The sequence below is a fragment of the Mytilus galloprovincialis genome, chromosome 10, assembly GCF_965363235.1.
Source record: "Mytilus galloprovincialis chromosome 10, xbMytGall1.hap1.1, whole genome shotgun sequence".
Lineage (NCBI taxonomy): Eukaryota > Metazoa > Mollusca > Bivalvia > Mytilida > Mytilidae > Mytilus > Mytilus galloprovincialis.
This window is the reverse complement of record NC_134847.1, coordinates 90,057,155-90,077,780: the sequence shown is the minus strand read 5'-3', so window position 1 is coordinate 90,077,780 and position 20,626 is coordinate 90,057,155. Positions and strand designations below refer to the sequence as shown.

The 20,626-nt window shown below is 31.8% G+C and overlaps 1 protein-coding gene across 4 annotated transcripts; it reads left to right on the top strand.

Annotated features, from left to right (window-relative positions):
• The first annotated feature begins 973 nt into the window (after positions 1 to 973).
• Positions 974 to 17,532, top strand: LOC143048731 (uncharacterized). 4 transcript variants are annotated; one of them, XM_076222591.1, is made up of 10 exons: positions 974 to 1,163; positions 4,365 to 4,424; positions 7,305 to 7,739; positions 8,479 to 8,588; positions 10,232 to 10,343; positions 10,580 to 10,677; positions 11,860 to 11,921; positions 12,591 to 12,674; positions 13,515 to 13,596; positions 14,840 to 17,532. In XM_076222591.1, exons 3-10 carry the CDS (start codon positions 7,319 to 7,321, stop codon positions 15,065 to 15,067), a joined length of 1,197 nt encoding a protein of 398 aa, XP_076078706.1. In that variant the 5' UTR covers positions 974 to 1,163; positions 4,365 to 4,424; positions 7,305 to 7,318; the 3' UTR covers positions 15,068 to 17,532. The 4 variants fall into 4 exon arrangements, with proteins under 4 accessions (XP_076078706.1, XP_076078707.1, XP_076078705.1 ...); XM_076222592.1 differs by lacking the exon at positions 974 to 1,163 and adding an exon at positions 1,186 to 1,212; XM_076222590.1 differs by lacking the exon at positions 974 to 1,163 and adding an exon at positions 1,247 to 2,326.
• Positions 17,533 to 20,626: the final 3,094 nt, after the last annotated feature.

The following is a 20,626-nucleotide window of genomic DNA, read 5'->3' as shown; positions in this document are numbered from 1 at the left end:
GCCAATGTGAACTATATTCAGAGATCTAATTACAATATTGGTACGATAACCCTTACTTATAAGTTTGTTTAAAGGTTCGATGAGTTTACAAGGATCACATAGTGATTTCCTCGCTTTAAGTACAATATTACCATAAAATTTAGGATGTGAAATACCATTTTTAATAAGCTTTCTACAGGTATAGCCAAATTTACTTATCAAATCTTTGTATCTATGAAAGAATTTAGTAAAAGTTTTAAGTAATTTATGGTATCGAAATCCCTGACACAACAATTTACCAGTGATGCATTGATTACGTTCGTTAAAATCATGTACATTTCTAAATCTCAATTTTCGTATTCAACTGATCAAAATATTGAAAATCAGAGAATGCTATGCTGTGGTGAATACTTTAACGAAGAGATACATGTATCATTTACTGTTGTACGTAGAGTTGAACTCCTACAAAATCAGTTGCCCCACGAGAAATTGCCTAAAAAAGTGACATTTCAATTTTGAAATGGTTTTATTTACAGACCTACAAGTTCAAATCTAGTTTTTTTTTTGGGGCAATGGGTATGAATGTTGTTTTTGGCGGTGTGTACGCTGTCCGGTGTTGATAGACGTCTTAATAATTCCAAAAACTACATTTTACAGATTTAGAAATGTACATACCTTTTGAAGCGGTGACAATTACTCCACTCAAGCACAACCGGAAAATTCTCTCACGGTTTTCATTGCAGAACCAAATGTTCTGCGTGTGTAGATTACCAGCCGTGTATAAATACTAAAGTAGATTTATACCGCAAGTATATTTTAACAAAAAGCCAAAGAAGTGCAACAAAGTGACAATGATTTGTTTTTTTAAAAGGGCCATTTTAATATCACTCCTTCAATATTTATTAAAATACACATTATCATTGTTCAAATGCACTACAAACCACAATCCACAGTCTTTTTTATCTTTTTTTAATAAGCATTCATAAAATTTGTCTCATATTAAAATTACGTGTTTTAACCTTATGACTACATGGATTTTTTGTATCTATTATTCAAAAAGATGGTTGTGATAGGACATGGGTGAATGACATTTCATTTTAACCGTGTTATAAATATCTGATATGTTTTTACGTTATTTAAATGTAGTATTGTGTATTGTACAAACATGTGTGATGTTAAAACAGGTAAGTCACTTTTTACATGTTTACAGTGACTTTAGTGCATGTGTCGGAGGTAGGTTTTAACGAATTCTACGTTATATATTTGAAAGTTCATCCAGATATTTGTAACTACTGAACGTGTCTATTTCGAATATTGAAAAATGCATTTAATTTCTTTTCAGAATATTTTCTTTCTATACATATTTTTAACCATATAATCAAAATAATCGTATAAATATCGCCTCACTGAATGACATGAAAAACTGTTTCTTGTTCCAAGAAAGAAACAGGCCTTCTCCCCATTAGACGCAAAGTGCAGGCTCAATAGTAGTTGACTATCCCAACCCAACAAAACCTTTAATATATTCTCTGTGATAAACATCTCTCACTAGAGTGCCGACCATGTCCATGGTGTCGTTTAATTCGTGTTTATTCCACGATATACTAATGTTTTCGGGGAATACTGTTAAAAGGTATTATATTATCATTTGATACAAAAATTTTAGCAAAAAATGCTAAACAACGAATTTAAAACCAGCCATCACATGTAGAAATCTTATAAAACCACGTATTTCCAATAGACCGCCTATAATTTATTTAGAATTCGGGCCGAATTCATGGAGACGTGGGTTCGACCCTTGACCAGATCGATCCACAGTTTTACATGATGCACTTATTTTGTAAATGCACATTCCTACCATAAAGAAATACGATTTTCATGAACCTTCCTGCAAAATTTACAGTCTTTCCTAATTCATGAATCAGTCAATTATATTTTTTAATTTCAGTATTGTATTCTTGTCATCTTTACTGAAGAATGACATACAAACATACAAATTGTCAGCAACGTATACCTACTAATTCTCTAAAAATCATTTTCGTTTGTTTCTAGTATTTTTTAATTAACCATTTGAGACATTTGCTTATAAACATTTAAAAGCAATACGATACCGGCTCGAGCATTTGTTTACCCATTCTTATGAAAAGAATACATTTAATCATGTTTGACCTAAATATTGTGGGTATTTGATAAAAACCAATAATACAATTTACCTGTTGAATTTAAATTTAACAATGTTTCAATCATTACTGGGAAATACAAAAGTTATTTATGTCTATATTTGTAATTCGTGGAATCCATTACACATTGATGCAGTGCAGAGGAAGTGACCGTGGAACATGTGGAAGTAAGTGTAATTTATGTTTCACAGACTGTTCATTTAATAAACATTAAGTATGTTACAATTTTTTTATTTTTCACACGGCGGGTGTAGTACATTGTAATAATTATTGTAAATAATCAACATTTTCAATAACAGAGCTAGATGGCAATGAAAAGTAAAAGATTAAAATACTGAACTCCGCGGAAAATTCAAAAAGAAAAGCCCCTAACCAAATGGCAAAATCTAAAGCTGAAACATATCAAACGAATGCATTCAACTGTCATGTTCTTGACTTAAATTGTTGCAGGCGTTTTCTTCTGTAGAACACGGTGGATAAAGTCTGGTTTGAAAAGTATCTAAACCTCTCACTTGTATAACAGTCGCATAAAATTTCATTATATTGACAAAGATGTTTGAATAAAACAAACTGACTGATTTAGTCTTACATGCATGATTTTTTTATTAGCTGTTAGTGGCTTTGAACTAAATGTCAGTTAACTGCGAGTACTCTCAGATCTGTACCTAGTGTCTTTTTGTTGCTGGGATGTACAAGCACCTGGCCACGGACACTTGTATTGTTATCCATCTCTGATGAGTTAAACCTTTTTCAACTGATTTTTATAATTAGATCTTACGTTGTACTGTTATACCACTGTCCTAGGTATGGGGAGGGTTGGGATCCCGCTAACATGTTTTACCGCGCCACATTATGTACGTATGTGCCTGTCCCAAGTCAGGAACCTGTAGTTCAGTGGTTATTGTTTGTTTAAGTGTTACAAATTTGTTTTTCGTTCATTTTTTTGTACATAAATAGGGCCGTTATTTTTCTCGTTTCAATTGTTTAACGTTGTCATTTCGGGGCCTTTTAAAGCTGACCATTCGGTATGGGTTTCGCTCATTGTTGAAGGCCGTACGGTGACCTATAGTTGTGAATTTGTGTCATTTTGGTTTTTTGTGGAGAGTTGTCTCATTGGCAATCATACCCCATGTTCTTTTTTTTATATTTATAGGTAAAAGTGTCAAAAATAGGGGTAGAGCGGACAAAACGTTGTGTTATGATTTTAATAACTATAAAAACAAACAAAAATGTAACAAAGAAGCACAAAATGGCATATAGACCAAGTATATTTATTAGAAAAAAATAAAGACAAGAATACACAAATTTACCATAATACAATGCCACAATGACGGGACGCTGAAGTACAGAACGACGACATCGATTTATCCTTTTCCAATAATGTAAAAAGCATAGTATAAAAGATATACTTGACAATACAGAATATGAGTTGTGATTTCAAATGAGACAACGCTTCACATGAGACCACATTTCACCAAAATTAACAATTTTAGGTCACCGGTCATCAATGAGCAAAGCCCATACCGCATGGTCAACTATGTAAGGCCCCGAAATGTGCACGGATATTATTGTCTGGTTAGGAGAATGTATCTAGTAATTCAACTCCATAAAAACAAATTTTTATTTTATGTTAATTAATATATCAAATTTCATACGGCAGGTTTATTTTGTGTTTAAATATAACAAGGACACTGTAAGTTTTAATATGAGGTATAGCATTCATTATAGTTTGGAGTAGAGAGTGTGAGGTCAGGCACATGTATTCAAGTTGATTTTATTGCCATCTGTATCCTCAAAATACTAGCGTGTGTCTTACTAGACTAATCACTCATTTACAAAAGAAATTTGATACATGTAATTTAAAGATGGTGTCATTTTCGTCTACATACTGATTTTATGCAGATAGTGTCAATTTCATCTTTGTTCTGTCGCTTTTATCTCTGCCATCAAACGCTCATATTTGGTTTTAATTGCATATATTTTTAAGGTTATTATGCATAAAAATTTCAAACAAATCGATTGTATGATACAGTAATAGTGTGTTAAGTGATTTTTTTTAACCTTTTTTATATTTTTAACCTTGAAGTTTCTAACAACATACATGAGGAAATGATCACTTAAAATTTTATGTTTTGTGGTTTATCCACTTATTCAAAACCACATGATCGGAAATCTCACATAATCAGTTATTATTTTAAATTTCAGAAACTTGAAGATGATTCACACAATTTGAATATTTAATAAGAAAATATTCACTCCATAACGGTAAGAACATTTATTTTAATAAAAGGATATGAGACACAAAAAAATTAACAACAACGAAAAAATACAAACCAAGGCCTATATAAAGAGGTCAGTCTGTGGTGTTCAAACAATATGACATAATGAAAACCCTGAAAGGAAAATGGCAGGGTTGAGCATGTTTGTGTGCACTCACTGAGAAAAAATGTAAAGGAAAAGACAAAAAAAGATAGACCAACGGAAAATTCAAACTTAAGTCGAAAAATAACTGACAACGCCAAAGCTAACAACAGACAACATTACACATTGCAAAAAACATCGAAACCGAACGACTAAGCAGCACGAACACATAAATCATCATATTGTCATAAAGCACCAAAGAAACAAATATTATATCGTGAAGATAACAAAATCAAAATAACAACCCAATGTTAGAATACTCGCTGTTACTCAAAATTAATTCAACGTCAATTACAACTCATAAATAAACAATGTGTTCCGAGGCCAAAATTAGTACACATCAAACAGATTTAGTGTAGAAACAGTTTCAACGGAATTACATATTTAACCTGCTATAATTTGTTATTGTTACAAAGTTAAATGTTGTTAGTGATTTAGAAAATATTTAAACAATATACTGCCATGTTACATTGATTGTCTTTGAGAATCTGAAGGAATAAGTTAGCAAACGTCGTATCTGTTAAATTAACGGCTCTATGAACATCACGAACAGAAAAAATAGGAATATGATATTCCTAGTACATATAGGATAACGTTTCTATCTTTGATTAAGAACTTTTTTGTAGGTTTTTAATACTTGCTTACTTACTGCCCGGTATGCCATCGGCATGTAGGGCAGCAACAATGGTTCTCCATTTCTGTCTGTCTTTGTCCATCTTTTCTACTGTTCCCCATGTATTATTCATGGTCTTCAGTTCTCCTTCTACAGTACGTCTCCATGTGTTCTTTGGTCTACCTCGCTTACGCCTTCCTTCTGGAGTCCAATGTAGAGCTGTTCTAGTGATGGAATGTCTATCTCTTCTCATGACATGCCCAATCCATTTCCTACGCCTTCTCATTAATATTGTACCCATGCTATCTTAGTGACACTGTCTTAAAAGGTTTTCATTAGATATTTTATTTGGCCAGAAAATACGTAGGATTCTTCTTAAGCTTTCGGTATGGAAAATTGACAGTTTGTTTAGATCTAATTCTGTCATCCTCCAGCATTCAGATCCGTATAGCAGAGTAGATAAAACACAACTCCTGTACAGTTTAAGTTTGGTCTTCTTACTGTACTGTGATGATTTCCATACATTGTTTAATGATCTGAAAATATTTCTGGCTTTGTTTAATCTGTTCATAATGTCATTTCCTGCACCTCCATCGTTTTTTATTGTACTTCCTAGGTATGTAAATGTTTCTGTGATGGGAAGATCTTTTCCATCTGCTAGGAAAGGAGCTGGGTTATTGATGTTTAGGGTCATGACTTCTGTTTTCGTTGGGCTGATTTTAAGTCCAACTTGACTGGCAAATGTATTAAGGCGGTTTGTCTTCTCTTGTAAATGATGGTGGGTATGAGATAAAAGAGCAAGATCATCAGCAAAATCAAGATCTTCTAATGTTGCTGAAAGGTTCCATCTTATTCCTCTTGGAGCATCTTCTGTTTTGTTTCTCATCACCCAGTCAATGACAACATTGAAAAGAAGAGCAGACATCACACATCCTTGCCTAACTTCTGTTTTTACCTCAAACCAGATGTTGCTATGCCCTACACTGTAAGTGAAATTGTTCTAAAAACTTTTGATAAGTTCAATTATATATTTTGGAATTCCGTATGCTCTTAGTATTCGCCACAAGGTCTTTCTGTTGATACTGTCAAAAGCCTTCTGGAAATCCACAAAGTTAATGTAAAGCTGCCTTTGCCATTCTGTACATTGTTCGATGATGTTGCGTAAAGCAAAAATTTGATCGATGCACCCTCAACCTTTAGGGAATCCTGCTTGCTCCTCTCTTAGTTGTTTATCATTTGCATCTATTATTCTTTGGATAATAATTTTGGCCATGATTTTACTTGGAATTGACAGGAGGGTAATACCTCGCCAATTGTTGCAGTCGCTTAGAGCTCCTTTCTTGGCTAGCTTTATTATTATGCCTTTGGTCCAATCGTCTGGTATTATTTTTCCTTCCCATATTGATGTAAATAATGATTGAAGAATTTCAGCTGCGAGTTCTGGGTCGACTTTGAAAAGTTCTGCATTCAGGTTGTCTTGACCTGGTGATTTTCCATTTTTTAAAGATTTTATTACTTTTATTATTTCCTGTTTGTCTGGAAGGTTGATATTAATTTCCAAGTCTTGAACTGCCTCAATTACTATAGCTATGTCATCTGGCGGTGGCCTGTTAAGTACTTCCTTAAAGTGTTCTGCCCATCTGGCTTTTTGATACTTTTGCTTAAATGACATAATAGTTATCAGGATTATAATTTAATACGCCAGACGCCGTTTCGTCTACATAAGACTCGTCAGGGACGCTCAGATCAAAATAGTTATAAAGCCAAACAAGTACAAAGTTGAAGAGCAATGACGACCCAAAATTTCCAAAAAGTTGTGTCAAATACGGCTAATATACACAATCTGATAATTGAGATTTGCTCATTTTCTTATGACAGTATATAATCCAAAAAAAAAGCAAGTCATGAATAATTTCAACAAGTATATAACCCTTATACATCATTAAAATACTCAGATCAGTTTCGTCCTGGGGAGTGTAACATATGTTATTATCAAAATGGTGCGTATCAGTCTCCAAATACAAACCCGATCAATAAAACTTATAAAAATATACATTAAAAGGAAACCTCCATCTTTTAGAATATTGAACGATAACACTTTTACGACATAGGCTTTTGTTGTGATATGATCAGGAGAAGTCCAACGGGAAGCCCACGAGAACCAAAGAAAGAAGCCTGTCCTTGTACTGCTAAAGGAGAACCATGTTCAAGAGACATCAATCATGCAACAGTGCAGACAGAAACTAATGATTCACGTACAATTATTTACCGGCGATCTCCGGCATGTGAACACATGGATTTAGATAACCATAACGAAATAGGACGGCAATCTCATCCGGAACCTTTCTCCAATCCTCTGACTAACAGACCAGAAAACGGAGTGTCTGATCAGGGGAACCCTGTGGTTGTAGGCAATTCTAATGATGAAGAGGTAGAAACACAGTACTTACAATTAGCCAGATCTTCGTCCACTGAGACTAGTAATTTTTCTGAACTTGAATTAAGCAGAGGATCTAGTCGATTCAGTGGTTCATTCAGTAGAGATTGTACGTATTATATTAACTTTAAGTTTATAACATCATGGTATTATTGAGAATTATTTTAAGTACGAGACTAGGGAAGACATTTTGTACTAGTATAGATCACTGATCACTTACAAAGTTTCTTGCCGAATTAAAAACAGTTCATACCTTTTATTCTTCGATTTTTGTTATTTGTCTGCTGCTGAAAAGCTAAATATATATATGTTATGGGCTTTGCTAATTGTTGAAGGAATTATGGTGACCTGTAATTGCCTCAAACCGCATTTTTCGGACACTTTCAGCTAGTTCTCTAATTGTTAAAACTACCAGAACATTTTATATTTAAAACAATTTTATTAAGGTAAATCTTAACGTATTAACAGTAGCTCGTTATTAGTACATACCACATACCCACTCATTTGACAATGAATTAAGTTTCTATAACACTATTCACCTTATTATGACTTTAAAATATGAATCTTAATGTTCTTCATTTGATTGATATATTGCTAGTTGTATGCTTATGGAAAACTAGATTTGAAAAAAGATGATAATAGTTCAAGATGACATGTGAATAATTAATAGATTTGTGAGAAAAAAAATGAAATTTAACGGAATGAAATAAACGTATTTTTATTCAAACAGTTATACTAGCAGTTCACACTTAGTATTTAAATAGACAGAAATAAACATGTTTCGCCCCGTTTGTTATTTTTACATTAGTCCATACCAATATAACAGCGCTGTATTTTTAATTACATAGGTGGTTCATGTAAACTTTTGATGCAAGAGCTGAACTGTGAAGCGACAAAACAGTTCTGGAGAGAAATTGACAATGAAGGACCAAATGATCATCAAAGCTGTCATGTTAAGGTTTGTACATTTTAAAAATAATTAATAATCAGATGTTTTATAATTGCCATCGAGGCAACTATAGATGAAACAATTGTATGCATAAATGTCAAATAAAGTGGAAAATTTAATTATTTTCATGATTATTATCAATACAGTATTTTCTTCTTTTTTTATAATCTTTATTGTTACTTTAGAAGTATAGTTATGCCATTGATATATAACTATTTTACGAAGATTTTGTTTAGATACATTTTCAATGGTTTCAAAAAACAATTTATTTATGAGTGGATACAAATATTTGTTTTTATTGCATTCGGATCAATTTCAAATTTGTAACCGAAATTCCATATTACTTTAACTGTGTGGGTTGATCTCTGAGATACCCATTTGACGTGGCTCGGTACTTATACATCCCGTCAACGTGTTTGTATTATCTTTCATTTTTACTGGTGTGTTTTGTATATGCGACTTTTTGTGTTTCTTTGGTTCTGATAACCAATAACGTGATTCTGTACTTTAAAAAATCCCGTCAGTATGCTATTATTCTATAATATGTCTTTATGTTATAATTCTATTATAGTAGAAAATACGTTGAACAACAAACGTCAAAATTATTCATTCGTTTAGTGGAATTAACCATTTGTGGATTCTTATAAATTATATAGAACTATTGGACTATTTTAAATTTCGGTCTATTTCTGAAATTAATTTGTATAATCATTGAACTACAAAATTTCTTCCTATGTGACTATAATTTTTAATTTTCTGATGTCAGACACTCAAAGCAATGAATGTCTTTTTAATTTGATAGATGTTTTTGTGTTCTGTTAAATTGTTTCTTTTTAAATTGTAACAGGGTGGTGACTGCTGTACCCATATTTTGACTATTTTATTTATTATGTCTATTGAGTTCACGCATCGTTGTAAATAAAACGGAATATGATGAGACTGTCGTACAAAGCGAGAGGTTTAGCGCTTTAAAACCAGGTTTAATCCACAATTTTCTACATTTGAAAATGTCTGTACCAAGTCAGGAATATGACAGTTGTTGATCATTCGTTTTTTATGTGTTTTTGTCATTTGGTTTTGCCATGTGATTAGGGACTTTCCGATTTGATTTTCCTCTTAGATCAGTGTTTTTGATATTTTACTTTTTTCCACAATCATGTTGAATTAATTGTTTGGTTTCAATTATACTTCATATTATTTGGAAGTAATATAATCTTTAGCCTTACTGTTAACGTTGTTGAATGGCCTTCAATATCGGGTTTTTTTGGGGGGATAATACGTGATGTGGATCTAGCCTCTAACTTTTCCATTGGCTCAAGGTTTCATATCATGTACTCAGTCCGATTATTATCGAACAGTCCAGGGCTTATTTAATGGGTACCGGACTTTTTTAGGCAATCACTTGTTCTATTCAAGTCTCCTTTCACATGTCCTTTGGTTCATACGATAGGGATATATGTGTTTCACTTATGGGCTCAGATTTCCTTTGAAAGCTGAAGATACGTCGGCTTTATGTTCCAAGAGGAAGGTGGAGACCGTGTGTTTACCCAGTGGTATATAACTTCATATGCTAAGTGTATTTTTTGTAATGATTAATTAATATAATTTTAATGTTGTTGATATTTTCATGATGCCTCTATATCTATTTTTAGTTCTTTAAAAAATTTCTGGAGAGATTGAAAGACGCATTTCCAACAGAAGAAGGTCTGAAGAGTAAAAGTACCATAAATCTTCTGAAATTGTTACTAGATATCGACCAAAAAGGTAATTTAGTACAACATGGTCTCACTTGAAAAAATATCATAACCACTGTATTGTAATGAAAAGTGGCAAACAAATACAATAAATACGCACAACGCTGAAGTTTCATATATATTTTTTTATTGAAAAGAAACAAACAATGAAGTAGTGCTGAAATATTACTCTTCAATATAGGGAATCTAATATGCGATGCATATTAATAATAATATCCTGTTTCAATATTTATACACTCTTCACAGACCCTATTGCTGGAATAAAGCTGTCCGATTTGAAGAGGATAACAGATTTGTTTGGTCCAATCAAGAACCAGGATAACAGATGTGCATTGATATTTCAGGTATGTATAAGATGGTACAATATATAATGTAAACTAAAATAATCATTTTCCCATAGCTATAAGTATCAGCTGGTGTTATGAAGTTCATCTTTTGACTTCTATTTTAATAAATTTTAAAACTTTATTAATTTTCTCATTAGGCTTATTTAAAAGTTGAAGACAAATAGTTTAATTTATGTCGTCGAAATAAATGGAGTCTTGATGTATAATACGTCAATACGACCAAAGTGCAAATCAGGAGAAGACCAACAATCGGTCTTTAACACAGCGAGAAATCCCGCACCCGGAGGGAAATTAAAAACGACAGAATTAGACGCAAATTATAAAAAAATATGGAACACTTGAAGCTTGTAAGATAGATAAAGTCAAAATGGTATACTAATATATTAATATCACAATTGATTTTGATAATTAAATGTTGCTTTTAACAATATCTACTTCTGATCCATTTTTATATTTTGTGCAGTGGTTTAGATACATTTTGTACATACATAGTAGTTTTCTATATTAATCCAATATTTCAAATATTCTATTCAACCATATTCTGCATTTACATTTGCATGTATAAGAGGTATTTACTGTTTAACTGTTGACAAAATCCTTACACACACCTGACATTACTTCTTATGCACTGAAAGGCAAGACAATGCCATAATTTCTAATCCAGTCTATAATTGTAAGCCAGAAATTATGTTTAACATTGCATTCCAAAAAAATGTGAAAAAGATTTTGTCTGATTTTTGAACACAGTGTAGTTTCTTTTAATTTTTTTTCATTAAAAATGAATTCCAAGGTTAATTCCTATGAACAATCTTTAACTGGAAATTGTGTACTAGGTCAATAAAAATGGAGGTCACATTAGAATCCAAAACATATAAATGAACTTTAAATAAACACATACAAAACTAACAAAGCAATAAGCTACTGACTTGGGACAGGCGCAACAATGCGGCAGGGTAAAAAAGGTTTTGTGATATCTTAACACTCCACACATCTCTAGCGAATGAAGAATAAGCAAGCCCACAACAAAAAAGGCATAGTAAAACTCAATTTAAAAAAAGTGCGAGACCGATTTCATAATAAGTAACAGGAGCAAAATGAAACACGAACTCACAAAAGACTATTTGAGGTTACTGACATGCCAGGTTCAGAACTCAGTGTTGATCTTTTTTTCTTTTTCAGTTACATTTATTAATAAAAAGATCCCTGAAGACCAGAGATAAAGACAAAAGAATCAAATCTAGGTTTGAAATATTTTTATATATATAAATGTAGTTTGTTACTTTTTTTCAATGCACAAATTGACCATAAAAACATGCAATGAAACGAAGAACATCTTTTATCGAATAATAAAACAATGAGAGAACGTTGGAAGTGCAAAGATAAAAAAAAATAGAATGTTAAAAATCCCGGTTTTTAGTGGAGTTCGTGTTGTTTCTTATTTATTATTTATAACTGTTGATGTAAATGTCCTTTGGTTTTTTTAGTCTTTGTTTACTCCTTGGTTTTGATTGTTATTGTCATATTAACGAACCACAATTAACAGAGATAACGAACGAAATCTATTTTACAAAATTAAATTGTACATTTTGTTTTGTTTTTGTTTTAAGGGCACGGGGATGCAAGGGGAATGTTGAAAGCAGTTACAATTCAAACCTTAATAATTGATACAAAATAAAGAGGTTTTATTGCTGACGAAAATAATTCAAACTTTAAACGTCTAACGTGTACATGTAGCAAATCTAAATTGAAAAGCAACAAGGAGTGTTTATTATAATGGTCTCCATATATATTTGATCACCGTGCTGATATATATTTTGTTCTTAGATGTTGCATTTTACTTTAAAAATTATACCATCAGTTCGGAAAAGTGTGGGACTTATGAATCTTTCAAACTATTTAATTTTTTATAGTTGGTTTGTTGGTGATATGACACGAGAAAAAGCAGAGACATGTTTATTGGCTACGGACTGTAAGGATAAAACCTATCTCGTAAGGTAAGTTCTTGTACTGAATAAAGATCCGTTGAGAACAATAAGATTATTAGATTATAAAAAAATGAATTGTTCATTCTAACATGAAAGCAAGATATAAGGAACATAGTAACTCTCTGGCATATTGTTTCCATTTTATGGTAAATTGCAAAATATATACCACTTTCTCTCTAATTTTTTTAGCTATTTTCTCATTTCCGATCCGGTGTGAGAAAAATATTTCTCCTCACGAGTGAAAAATCTGTTCTCGGCAAATGATTGGTTGAAATTTAATTGTGACGTTAAATTTTCTTGTTTTCTTCTGAAATTTCTTATTGTGACGTCATGAAAAAAGGCGACTATGCCTGATGACGTCCATTCAAAAGAACACAACTTTCGTAATATCTTTGAAAAGGAAAAATGAAAATCATAAGAGAAACAGATTCCACCACTGTAACTCGTGTATTACGATATTTCACCATTATCAGCAGTTACATTGGAATTATTTAAAAAAACTCGGCAAGCCTGGCGCTTTAAATATTAAAATTTAACTGTCTCGAGTGGAGAAATATCGTAATACACTTGTTGCAATTGTGGAACCTATATATAATGGTCTGAGGTATAGAAATATAGAAATCTCGTCCGGTTCTAAAACATAACTAAAGAATTGCGCATCAATTTTAATGTGCATTTTGTAAACTCATATTACTTTGCATGGATAAGTAACATACAACACCTCGTGTAGGGAAGTTGACACACCGTTTCGTGTAAATGAACCTACTGCAACAGTTCTGAGAGTTGGCCCTTTTTTTGGCTTCCTCTTATGTAACAGATTCATGTTAATGTAAGTTGTTGTATTTGAAGGATAAGTGGTACGGATGGAGAGGATGGAAATTTTGCTTTGTCTGTCAGACACGAGGATCACTGTCATCATCTGAAAATACAGGTATCACTATCATACCATTCCTTTTTCAATTTTTAGGCAAAATTAATAACAAAGCCGTTGATAGGAACGGAAATTTATAATATCAAAGTGACCATGCATAAATTCATTCATTCTGTAACCATGTTTACTAGCACAGTTGAAATGACAATGTATTTAAAAATCCAAAATATCAAACCATGTCATTTTCTGCTAATGTCTTACTGTTGATTAATTGACTTATCTTTGACTAAGTTATTCGTCAGGTTAAACGTGCAGCAAAAATAACCCTTTTTTATACGATTGGTTTTGCATGAGTTCAATACTCAAACTGAATATGTTAATGTCTGTGTCATTTTGGTTTTGTTTAAAGAGTTTTTTCATTTGCAATCATACCACATCTTTTTTTCATACGTGATATGTGAAAGACATGGTAAAAGACACAGAAATTAACAACAAAGGGTCACACTTTAAAAATAAGAAGAACCCATACCGCATATTAAGCTTTAAAAGGACATGAATTGACTAACATATTTTTAAGGGGCCTGCTGAAGGACGCCTACGGGTACGGGAGTTTCTCGCCACATTGAAGAACCATTGGTGGTCGTCGGCTGTTTTCTGCTCTATGGTCGGGTTGTTGTCGCTTTGACACATTCCCCATTTCCTTTCTCTGTTTTATCTTTTGTTCTTCATCCATAAATGTATCCATATTATAGAATAGCTTCGTATTCGTCTTTTTACTACTTTTTATTTCATTTTGATTTTCTACCATATTGTCAGATACAACTTCAGATATTCAGCATTATATATACTAAGCAAAAACCAAAAAGCTCAATATACCATGTAGGCATTTTTATTTACACACTACAAATATACATATAGATGTTGAGTATAACATAGATACTCAAAAAATCAAAACAGTGGTACATCTAGACACCAAATGTATGTTAATTTTCGTAACTTAAATTAGAACGCAATGGAAAAAAAGACACGAACATAAGCCTACAAAACACAGCATAAAGGCAAAGACAGTCTAAAATCTACAAAATACCAAAATACAACTAAAAAACCAAAGACTGAGATACACGAATCTCACCAAAAACTCATCTCACTCTCCAGATGGAATAATAAACAACTGCATTTACCTTTTCGATTTTAATTATCGTGTAAACCTACAAGAGTACCTGCTTAATCCTGTAGATATTAATATTGTGTATTGCAGTATCTATATTTAACGACATTCGTAATTTACATTATTTTTTGGTAGGGTGATCCCAAGACAGCTCTGTCTGAATCTACATACAATGCTCATTTAAAATTTTCTGGAAGAGAGTTTTCGTCTTTACCGGATGTCATCGATTACGTCACACACAAACAGGAAATTGAAATAGACACGGAAGAGGAAACTGGAGACTGTTCAACTGTGATGTGCCTTCGAGTCTTTTCTAAGTCTCCACTGAATGGTGCTATGTCTGGCTATGAAAAGACAAAATGAAACAAAAATACTCTTTGTCTCAGAAATATTTCTATAATTGATGTATATTGTTTTATTGTTGAAATGCTTTATTTAACAATTTTTTTCCTCATGAGTTTATATCTTCAAAGTTTGATTGGTTTGCAATACCAAAAATGCTTAACTCGGAGAAAAATTCAAAAAGAAAAGTCCCAATCAAATGGCAAAATCAAAGCTTAGAAACCGAATGATAAACAACTGTCATATTCGTACTTGGTACAGACATTTTCTGATGGATTAAAACTGGTTTTATAGGACGCTAAACCTCTCACTTGTATGGCAGTGGCATATAATTTCATTATGTTGACAGCGATGTGTGAACTAAACAAACAGACATAATAGGTAAAAATGTCAAAATAGAGGTACAGCAGTCAACATTGTGTTAACATCTTACTATCACTCTAGAAATAAACAAATAGATTAACAAACAAGCACCACAGTATTTCATGTGCCCTAAGGACCTAATGTGAGGTTGCGAAGTCCATTCTTGAAAAATTGTGAACCTAGACGCTATCATCAATATTGTGCCTGCTTTTATATATTTTGATCTCGAGTAAACCTGATGAATGTTTGAATCATCTGTCATCTGATTTTTGTATTATAATCACATTTTGATGAGTTCTGAATTCACTGTTGACAAATTACTAGTATATATTCCTGTTAATCATACTTCATGTTCACTTCAGTGGCAGCTATTTTCAAATTGCTAATATGATATATTCTATAGAATCATCACTTATACATCTTTTAAGTTGTGACAATAGACATTTCGGCATACAAACTTATGGTTAAGGTCAGAGCATGTTGATAAACAATTATACCTGGTTAAAATTTTACGGTATGCCATATTATTTAAATTTTGTTAAATAGTTTTCTGTCTGGCAGTCATACCACTTTTACGTGTACCTGTTTGATACGTAGATTTATGAATTGAGATTTTATCAATTTTCTCTGTGATTATTCCAACAAGACGGCACAATATTTTTACAATATAAATGCATTTATTACTTTCATGTATGTTATCAACTTTTCCTTCATGTTTAAATAGTATGCATGTAGAAATTGAGAAAATAATTTTTGTTGTCAATACGTTTTCATTTTGATCCGATGACTTTAAAAAAAAAAGAAATGTTATCTCAAATGTTCTTTTAGCAATTAGGCTTATTTTACTATGTTATTTGTGATTATAAGTATTTTATTATATTGAAAGTGGTATTGGATCTGTTGATATTATTTCAATGATAAGTATTTGTTGTGTTCACCCTAATTATTCGTATTTTTTATATAGTCGTCGCATTTACATCATATTACAACTCTTTGTGAATGTATTGTATAAGTCTTTTGACATTATAAAAATTTACCAGTATGTTTGCCGAGACAAATGTTTGGCAAATAAAGGTTAATAATTGGTCAATGAGATTACAACAAACGAAACACAATTTATTTATAGATTCTCCTGTTCAATGACGACCCCGAAGACCTGTGGTGAACTTGAATACTGGAATGTCCAACTGTCTAGTAAATGACGCCATAAAGACACCCATATTCAACGATATTTACTAATCAGGATGTAGGGTAAAAACCCTATTGATCTTCGCTCTTTAGTATTGTTCCTTCTCTAAAATGTAACCGTCGGGAATACTCCTATATACGTCATTCTTATTTTACTCCAGTTCAACAGATTAAACATCTACTTACTTCCAACAATGCTAAAACAAACCTTGTCATTTAAAAATTAAAAAAAATGCGGCGGGATAATTCCAATTTCACAAATCATTGAACATTTCCTAATCACTATTTGAAATGATGTTTTTGTTTATATTTTTTAAGTTTTGAAAATAAAGAAGGCATAGTTTTTAGAAAGAAAAAAAAATATCACAAGAGAATGTCGTTCAAATGCAAAAAGTTATCAAAGGTATCAGGATTATAATTTAATACGCCAGACGCGCGTTTTGTCTACATAAGACTCATTAATGACGCTCAGATGAAAATAGTTATAAAGCCAAACAAGTGCAACGTTGAAGGGCATTGAGAACCCAAAATTCCTAAAAGTTGTGCCAAATACGTCTAAATTAATCTATTCCTGGGATAAGAAAATCCTTAGTTTTTCGAAAATTTCAAAGTTACGTAACGGGAATGATATTTTTACTAGTATATATATATAAACATTCATTAGTGTACATTTTTCTAAGTCTTTATGTCATGATAGTCTCATAAATAAGAGTTATACTAGTAGTCATACCAAAGTCATGTAAACTGTGACCAAAAGTCATGACATATATAATTAAATATGACTCAAAAGTTACCTATAAAAAATAGGGACTTTTTTTTTTATTTTACAATTGTTGTTTTTACCCTTTTATCTGTATATTTACGATGTATATTTATATAAATATGGTTTATTGTGTTTGTGATGAAGAAATGAGATTAAATGTACACAGACAGTATTCATGTTTATTTTATTTTGAGCAAGACATGCATGTTGATAAACTCGTGATATTTGTATAAACTCGCAATATTGAAGTTCCATTTGCTGCAAATGTTTATCAACAATGATACATTCATTGTTTTAACTGAAACGGTTCATTATCAATGATGATGACAATACAACGTTCAAGAATACAACGTGATATTTTTTTAAATATGTATCAATGGACCAATATTCACAATATAAATCGTTTTGATTTAACTCGAAAAAAATTGGATGATAATGCGTCAGCTTTTCAACGGTTTTTTTTAAATTTTGATTTAAATTTTTACATTTCTTTTTTCATGCATCAATGTGAAAATAAAGGCAACAGTAGTAAACCGGTGTTCAAAAGTCATAAATCGATTGAGAAAAAAAAATTAGGTTCCAAACCAAAATTGCAAGAAATACATTAACTTTAATAGAGGAAAACAAAGAAACAACAGGAACAGTAGAGTGCAACAAATTTTAAAACAAGCTCCTACACACATAGAAAGGAACTATTTGATGACAACTATCCTATTTCTGACTTGTTGCAGGACATCTCAAAAACACATGGTGGGTTGAACCTGTTTAATGGCATTCCAAACCTCCCACTTAACAATCATAAAAAAACGCTGAAACATTTATTATCTTAATGAGCATCTGGTACAGTAGAATTATATGCTATGACCACCAGAGTTGTGATACATGCCTATCACAAACGTCGAAACTTACGATGAACATTGTCCCGGTGCAATATTCGACACTTTAAAAACAAAAGACTATAGTAACAATGAAATCAGCATTTCAATGTATGTCTTGTAAATTGATTTGATTATCACCAATTCTGTTTCTGTGTATAAAGATTTTAGCAGTTGATCAATCAAGCAAAGTAAGACTGAATGTATTAACAGAAGATGAGATAATAATAACAAAAAATAAACTGCAAGGTAAATTCAAAACAGAAAAGTCGTTAAACACTGACATTACCGAGAGCCCAATAATGTTAACCAACAAAATGACTAAAAAAAAGTAAAATAACAAAAATGCAGAACTCCATAAAAATTCAAAACGGAAAGTCCGTTATAAAATGAAAAATCAAACGCACATCCTAGAACAGGAAAATAACATTTCCTTATATAGAAAAAGGTGGATTAAATCAGATTTTAAAGCTAGCTAAACCCCTATATAGTATGATAGTCTCATTGAATTCCATTATATTGACAGCAATGTGTTAGCTAAACAAACCAACCGAAAAGATAAAAATGTTAGGAATTGGGGCATAGCAGTCAACTTTTCAATGTAATCTCATTTTTATAAATTTCCTGTTTACAAAACTTTGAATTTTACGAAAAACTAAGGATTTTCTTATCCCAGGCATAGATTACCTTAGCCATATTTGGCACAACTTTTTGGACTTTTGGATCCTCAATGCTCTTCAACTTTGTACTTGTTTGGCTTTATAAATATTTTGATTTGAGCGTCACTGATGAGTCTTATGTAGACGAAACGCGCGTCTGGCGTACTAAATTATAATCCTGGTACCTTTGATAACTATAATCAAACACTATAAAACAAATAACTGTTTCAACAAAGAAACACACAATGGCATATAGTTAATTGCTGTTGTTAGTTATCAAAGGTACCAGGATTAAAATTTAGTACGCAAGACGCGCGTTTCGTCTACATCAGACTCATCAGTGACAGTAGTATACTTATAAATCTATAGAAAAAAAATCCGGGTTACTAACTAAAACTGATTGAAACGCGTCAAATATAGGAGAAGAACAACGACACAACAGAAAGACAAAATTAAAATGTAATACACACAGAGACGAACTACGCATTAGACAAAATCCGATGAGAATAACAAATATAACATCAAAACAAAATACATGAATTTATGATAGAAAAGTACCGTGACACGTCCTATAGCAATGCGTATTCACACTCAAATATAAGAGGAGACAAACGATACAACAGAAACACAACGTTAAAATGTAACACACACAGAAACGAACTATAATATAACAATGGCCATTTATTGTTATATTAGCCAAACAAGTACAAAGTCGAAGAGCATTGAGGATGCCAAATACAGCTAATGTAATCTATACCTGGGATAAGAAAATCCTTAGTTTTTTTCGAAAAATTAGAAAAAGACGCGCGTTTCGGCTACAGGTTCATTCCACCATTTCCTACATTTGAAAATGCCTGTACCAAGTCGGAATACGACAGTTGTTGTCCATTCGTTTGATGTGTTTTATCATTTTATTTTGCCATTTCATTAGGGACTTTCCATTTTGAATTTTCCTCACTATTTTTGTGATTTGACTTTTTTCAGACACAAGCTCATACATTGTTTATAAAGTTAAATTTTGAATACATGTAATTGTAATCAAACTTTACTGATTGTTCAGTTGCTTAAAATGTTTGCAATATTTAATTGTTTTAATACCAATCTTGATAGTTGAAATTGTTAGATGAAATGTAAAAATTAACACCCAAAGTTTAAACTATATAATTTTCAATATTGTTTATACAACACATGTAGACCTATTAGTTTACTACATTGAATATATCTTTGACTTTAAAATTTTAGAAACTCATGAAAAATTGCAAAAAAATGTTATATCGAACCTTTCCGTAATAAATTTTCAGATTGATTCCTAAATAAAAATATAGAAATATAACAGATATATAAAAAAAATTGTGAAGATAAACTGTTAATATATATGTTTTATTGTTGTATATCGTATCTACAATATATCAAAACTGATACTGATTGTGACATTTGACAACTGGAATAACTGCAAGCAATGCAGGGAAAACCAAAAGACAATAAGATAAAGATGTAAAAAATAAGGCGCACAATGGCATTTCGATTTTGTAATGTTTCATAAAATTTCAAAATACTTATCTGGAACACAACGAAGGATGGACCAAAAGATACCAATAAACTACCCACTAACAAAGGCTTGAAAACATATAACGGGGTTTGTCCAGACCGTGTATCATAGGATATTTCTATCTACTCGGGAAGGAGTGGAACTACGAAAACTATTCAAATCTGAGTGCGCAAAAAAGAGAAA

Excerpts from the sequence above, each read along its gene's own strand:
- LOC143048731 (XM_076222591.1), top strand. The coding sequence starts at position 7,319 with ATGATCAGGAGAAGTCCAACGGGAAGCCCACGAGAACCAAAGAAAGAA. Across the intron at positions 11,922-12,590 it reads GACAAAAGAATCAAATCTAG|TTGGTTTGTTGGTGATATGA; the intron begins GTTTGAAATATT and ends AATTTTTTATAG. Across the intron at positions 13,597-14,839 it reads GTCATCATCTGAAAATACAG|GGTGATCCCAAGACAGCTCT; the intron begins GTATCACTATCA and ends ATTTTTTGGTAG.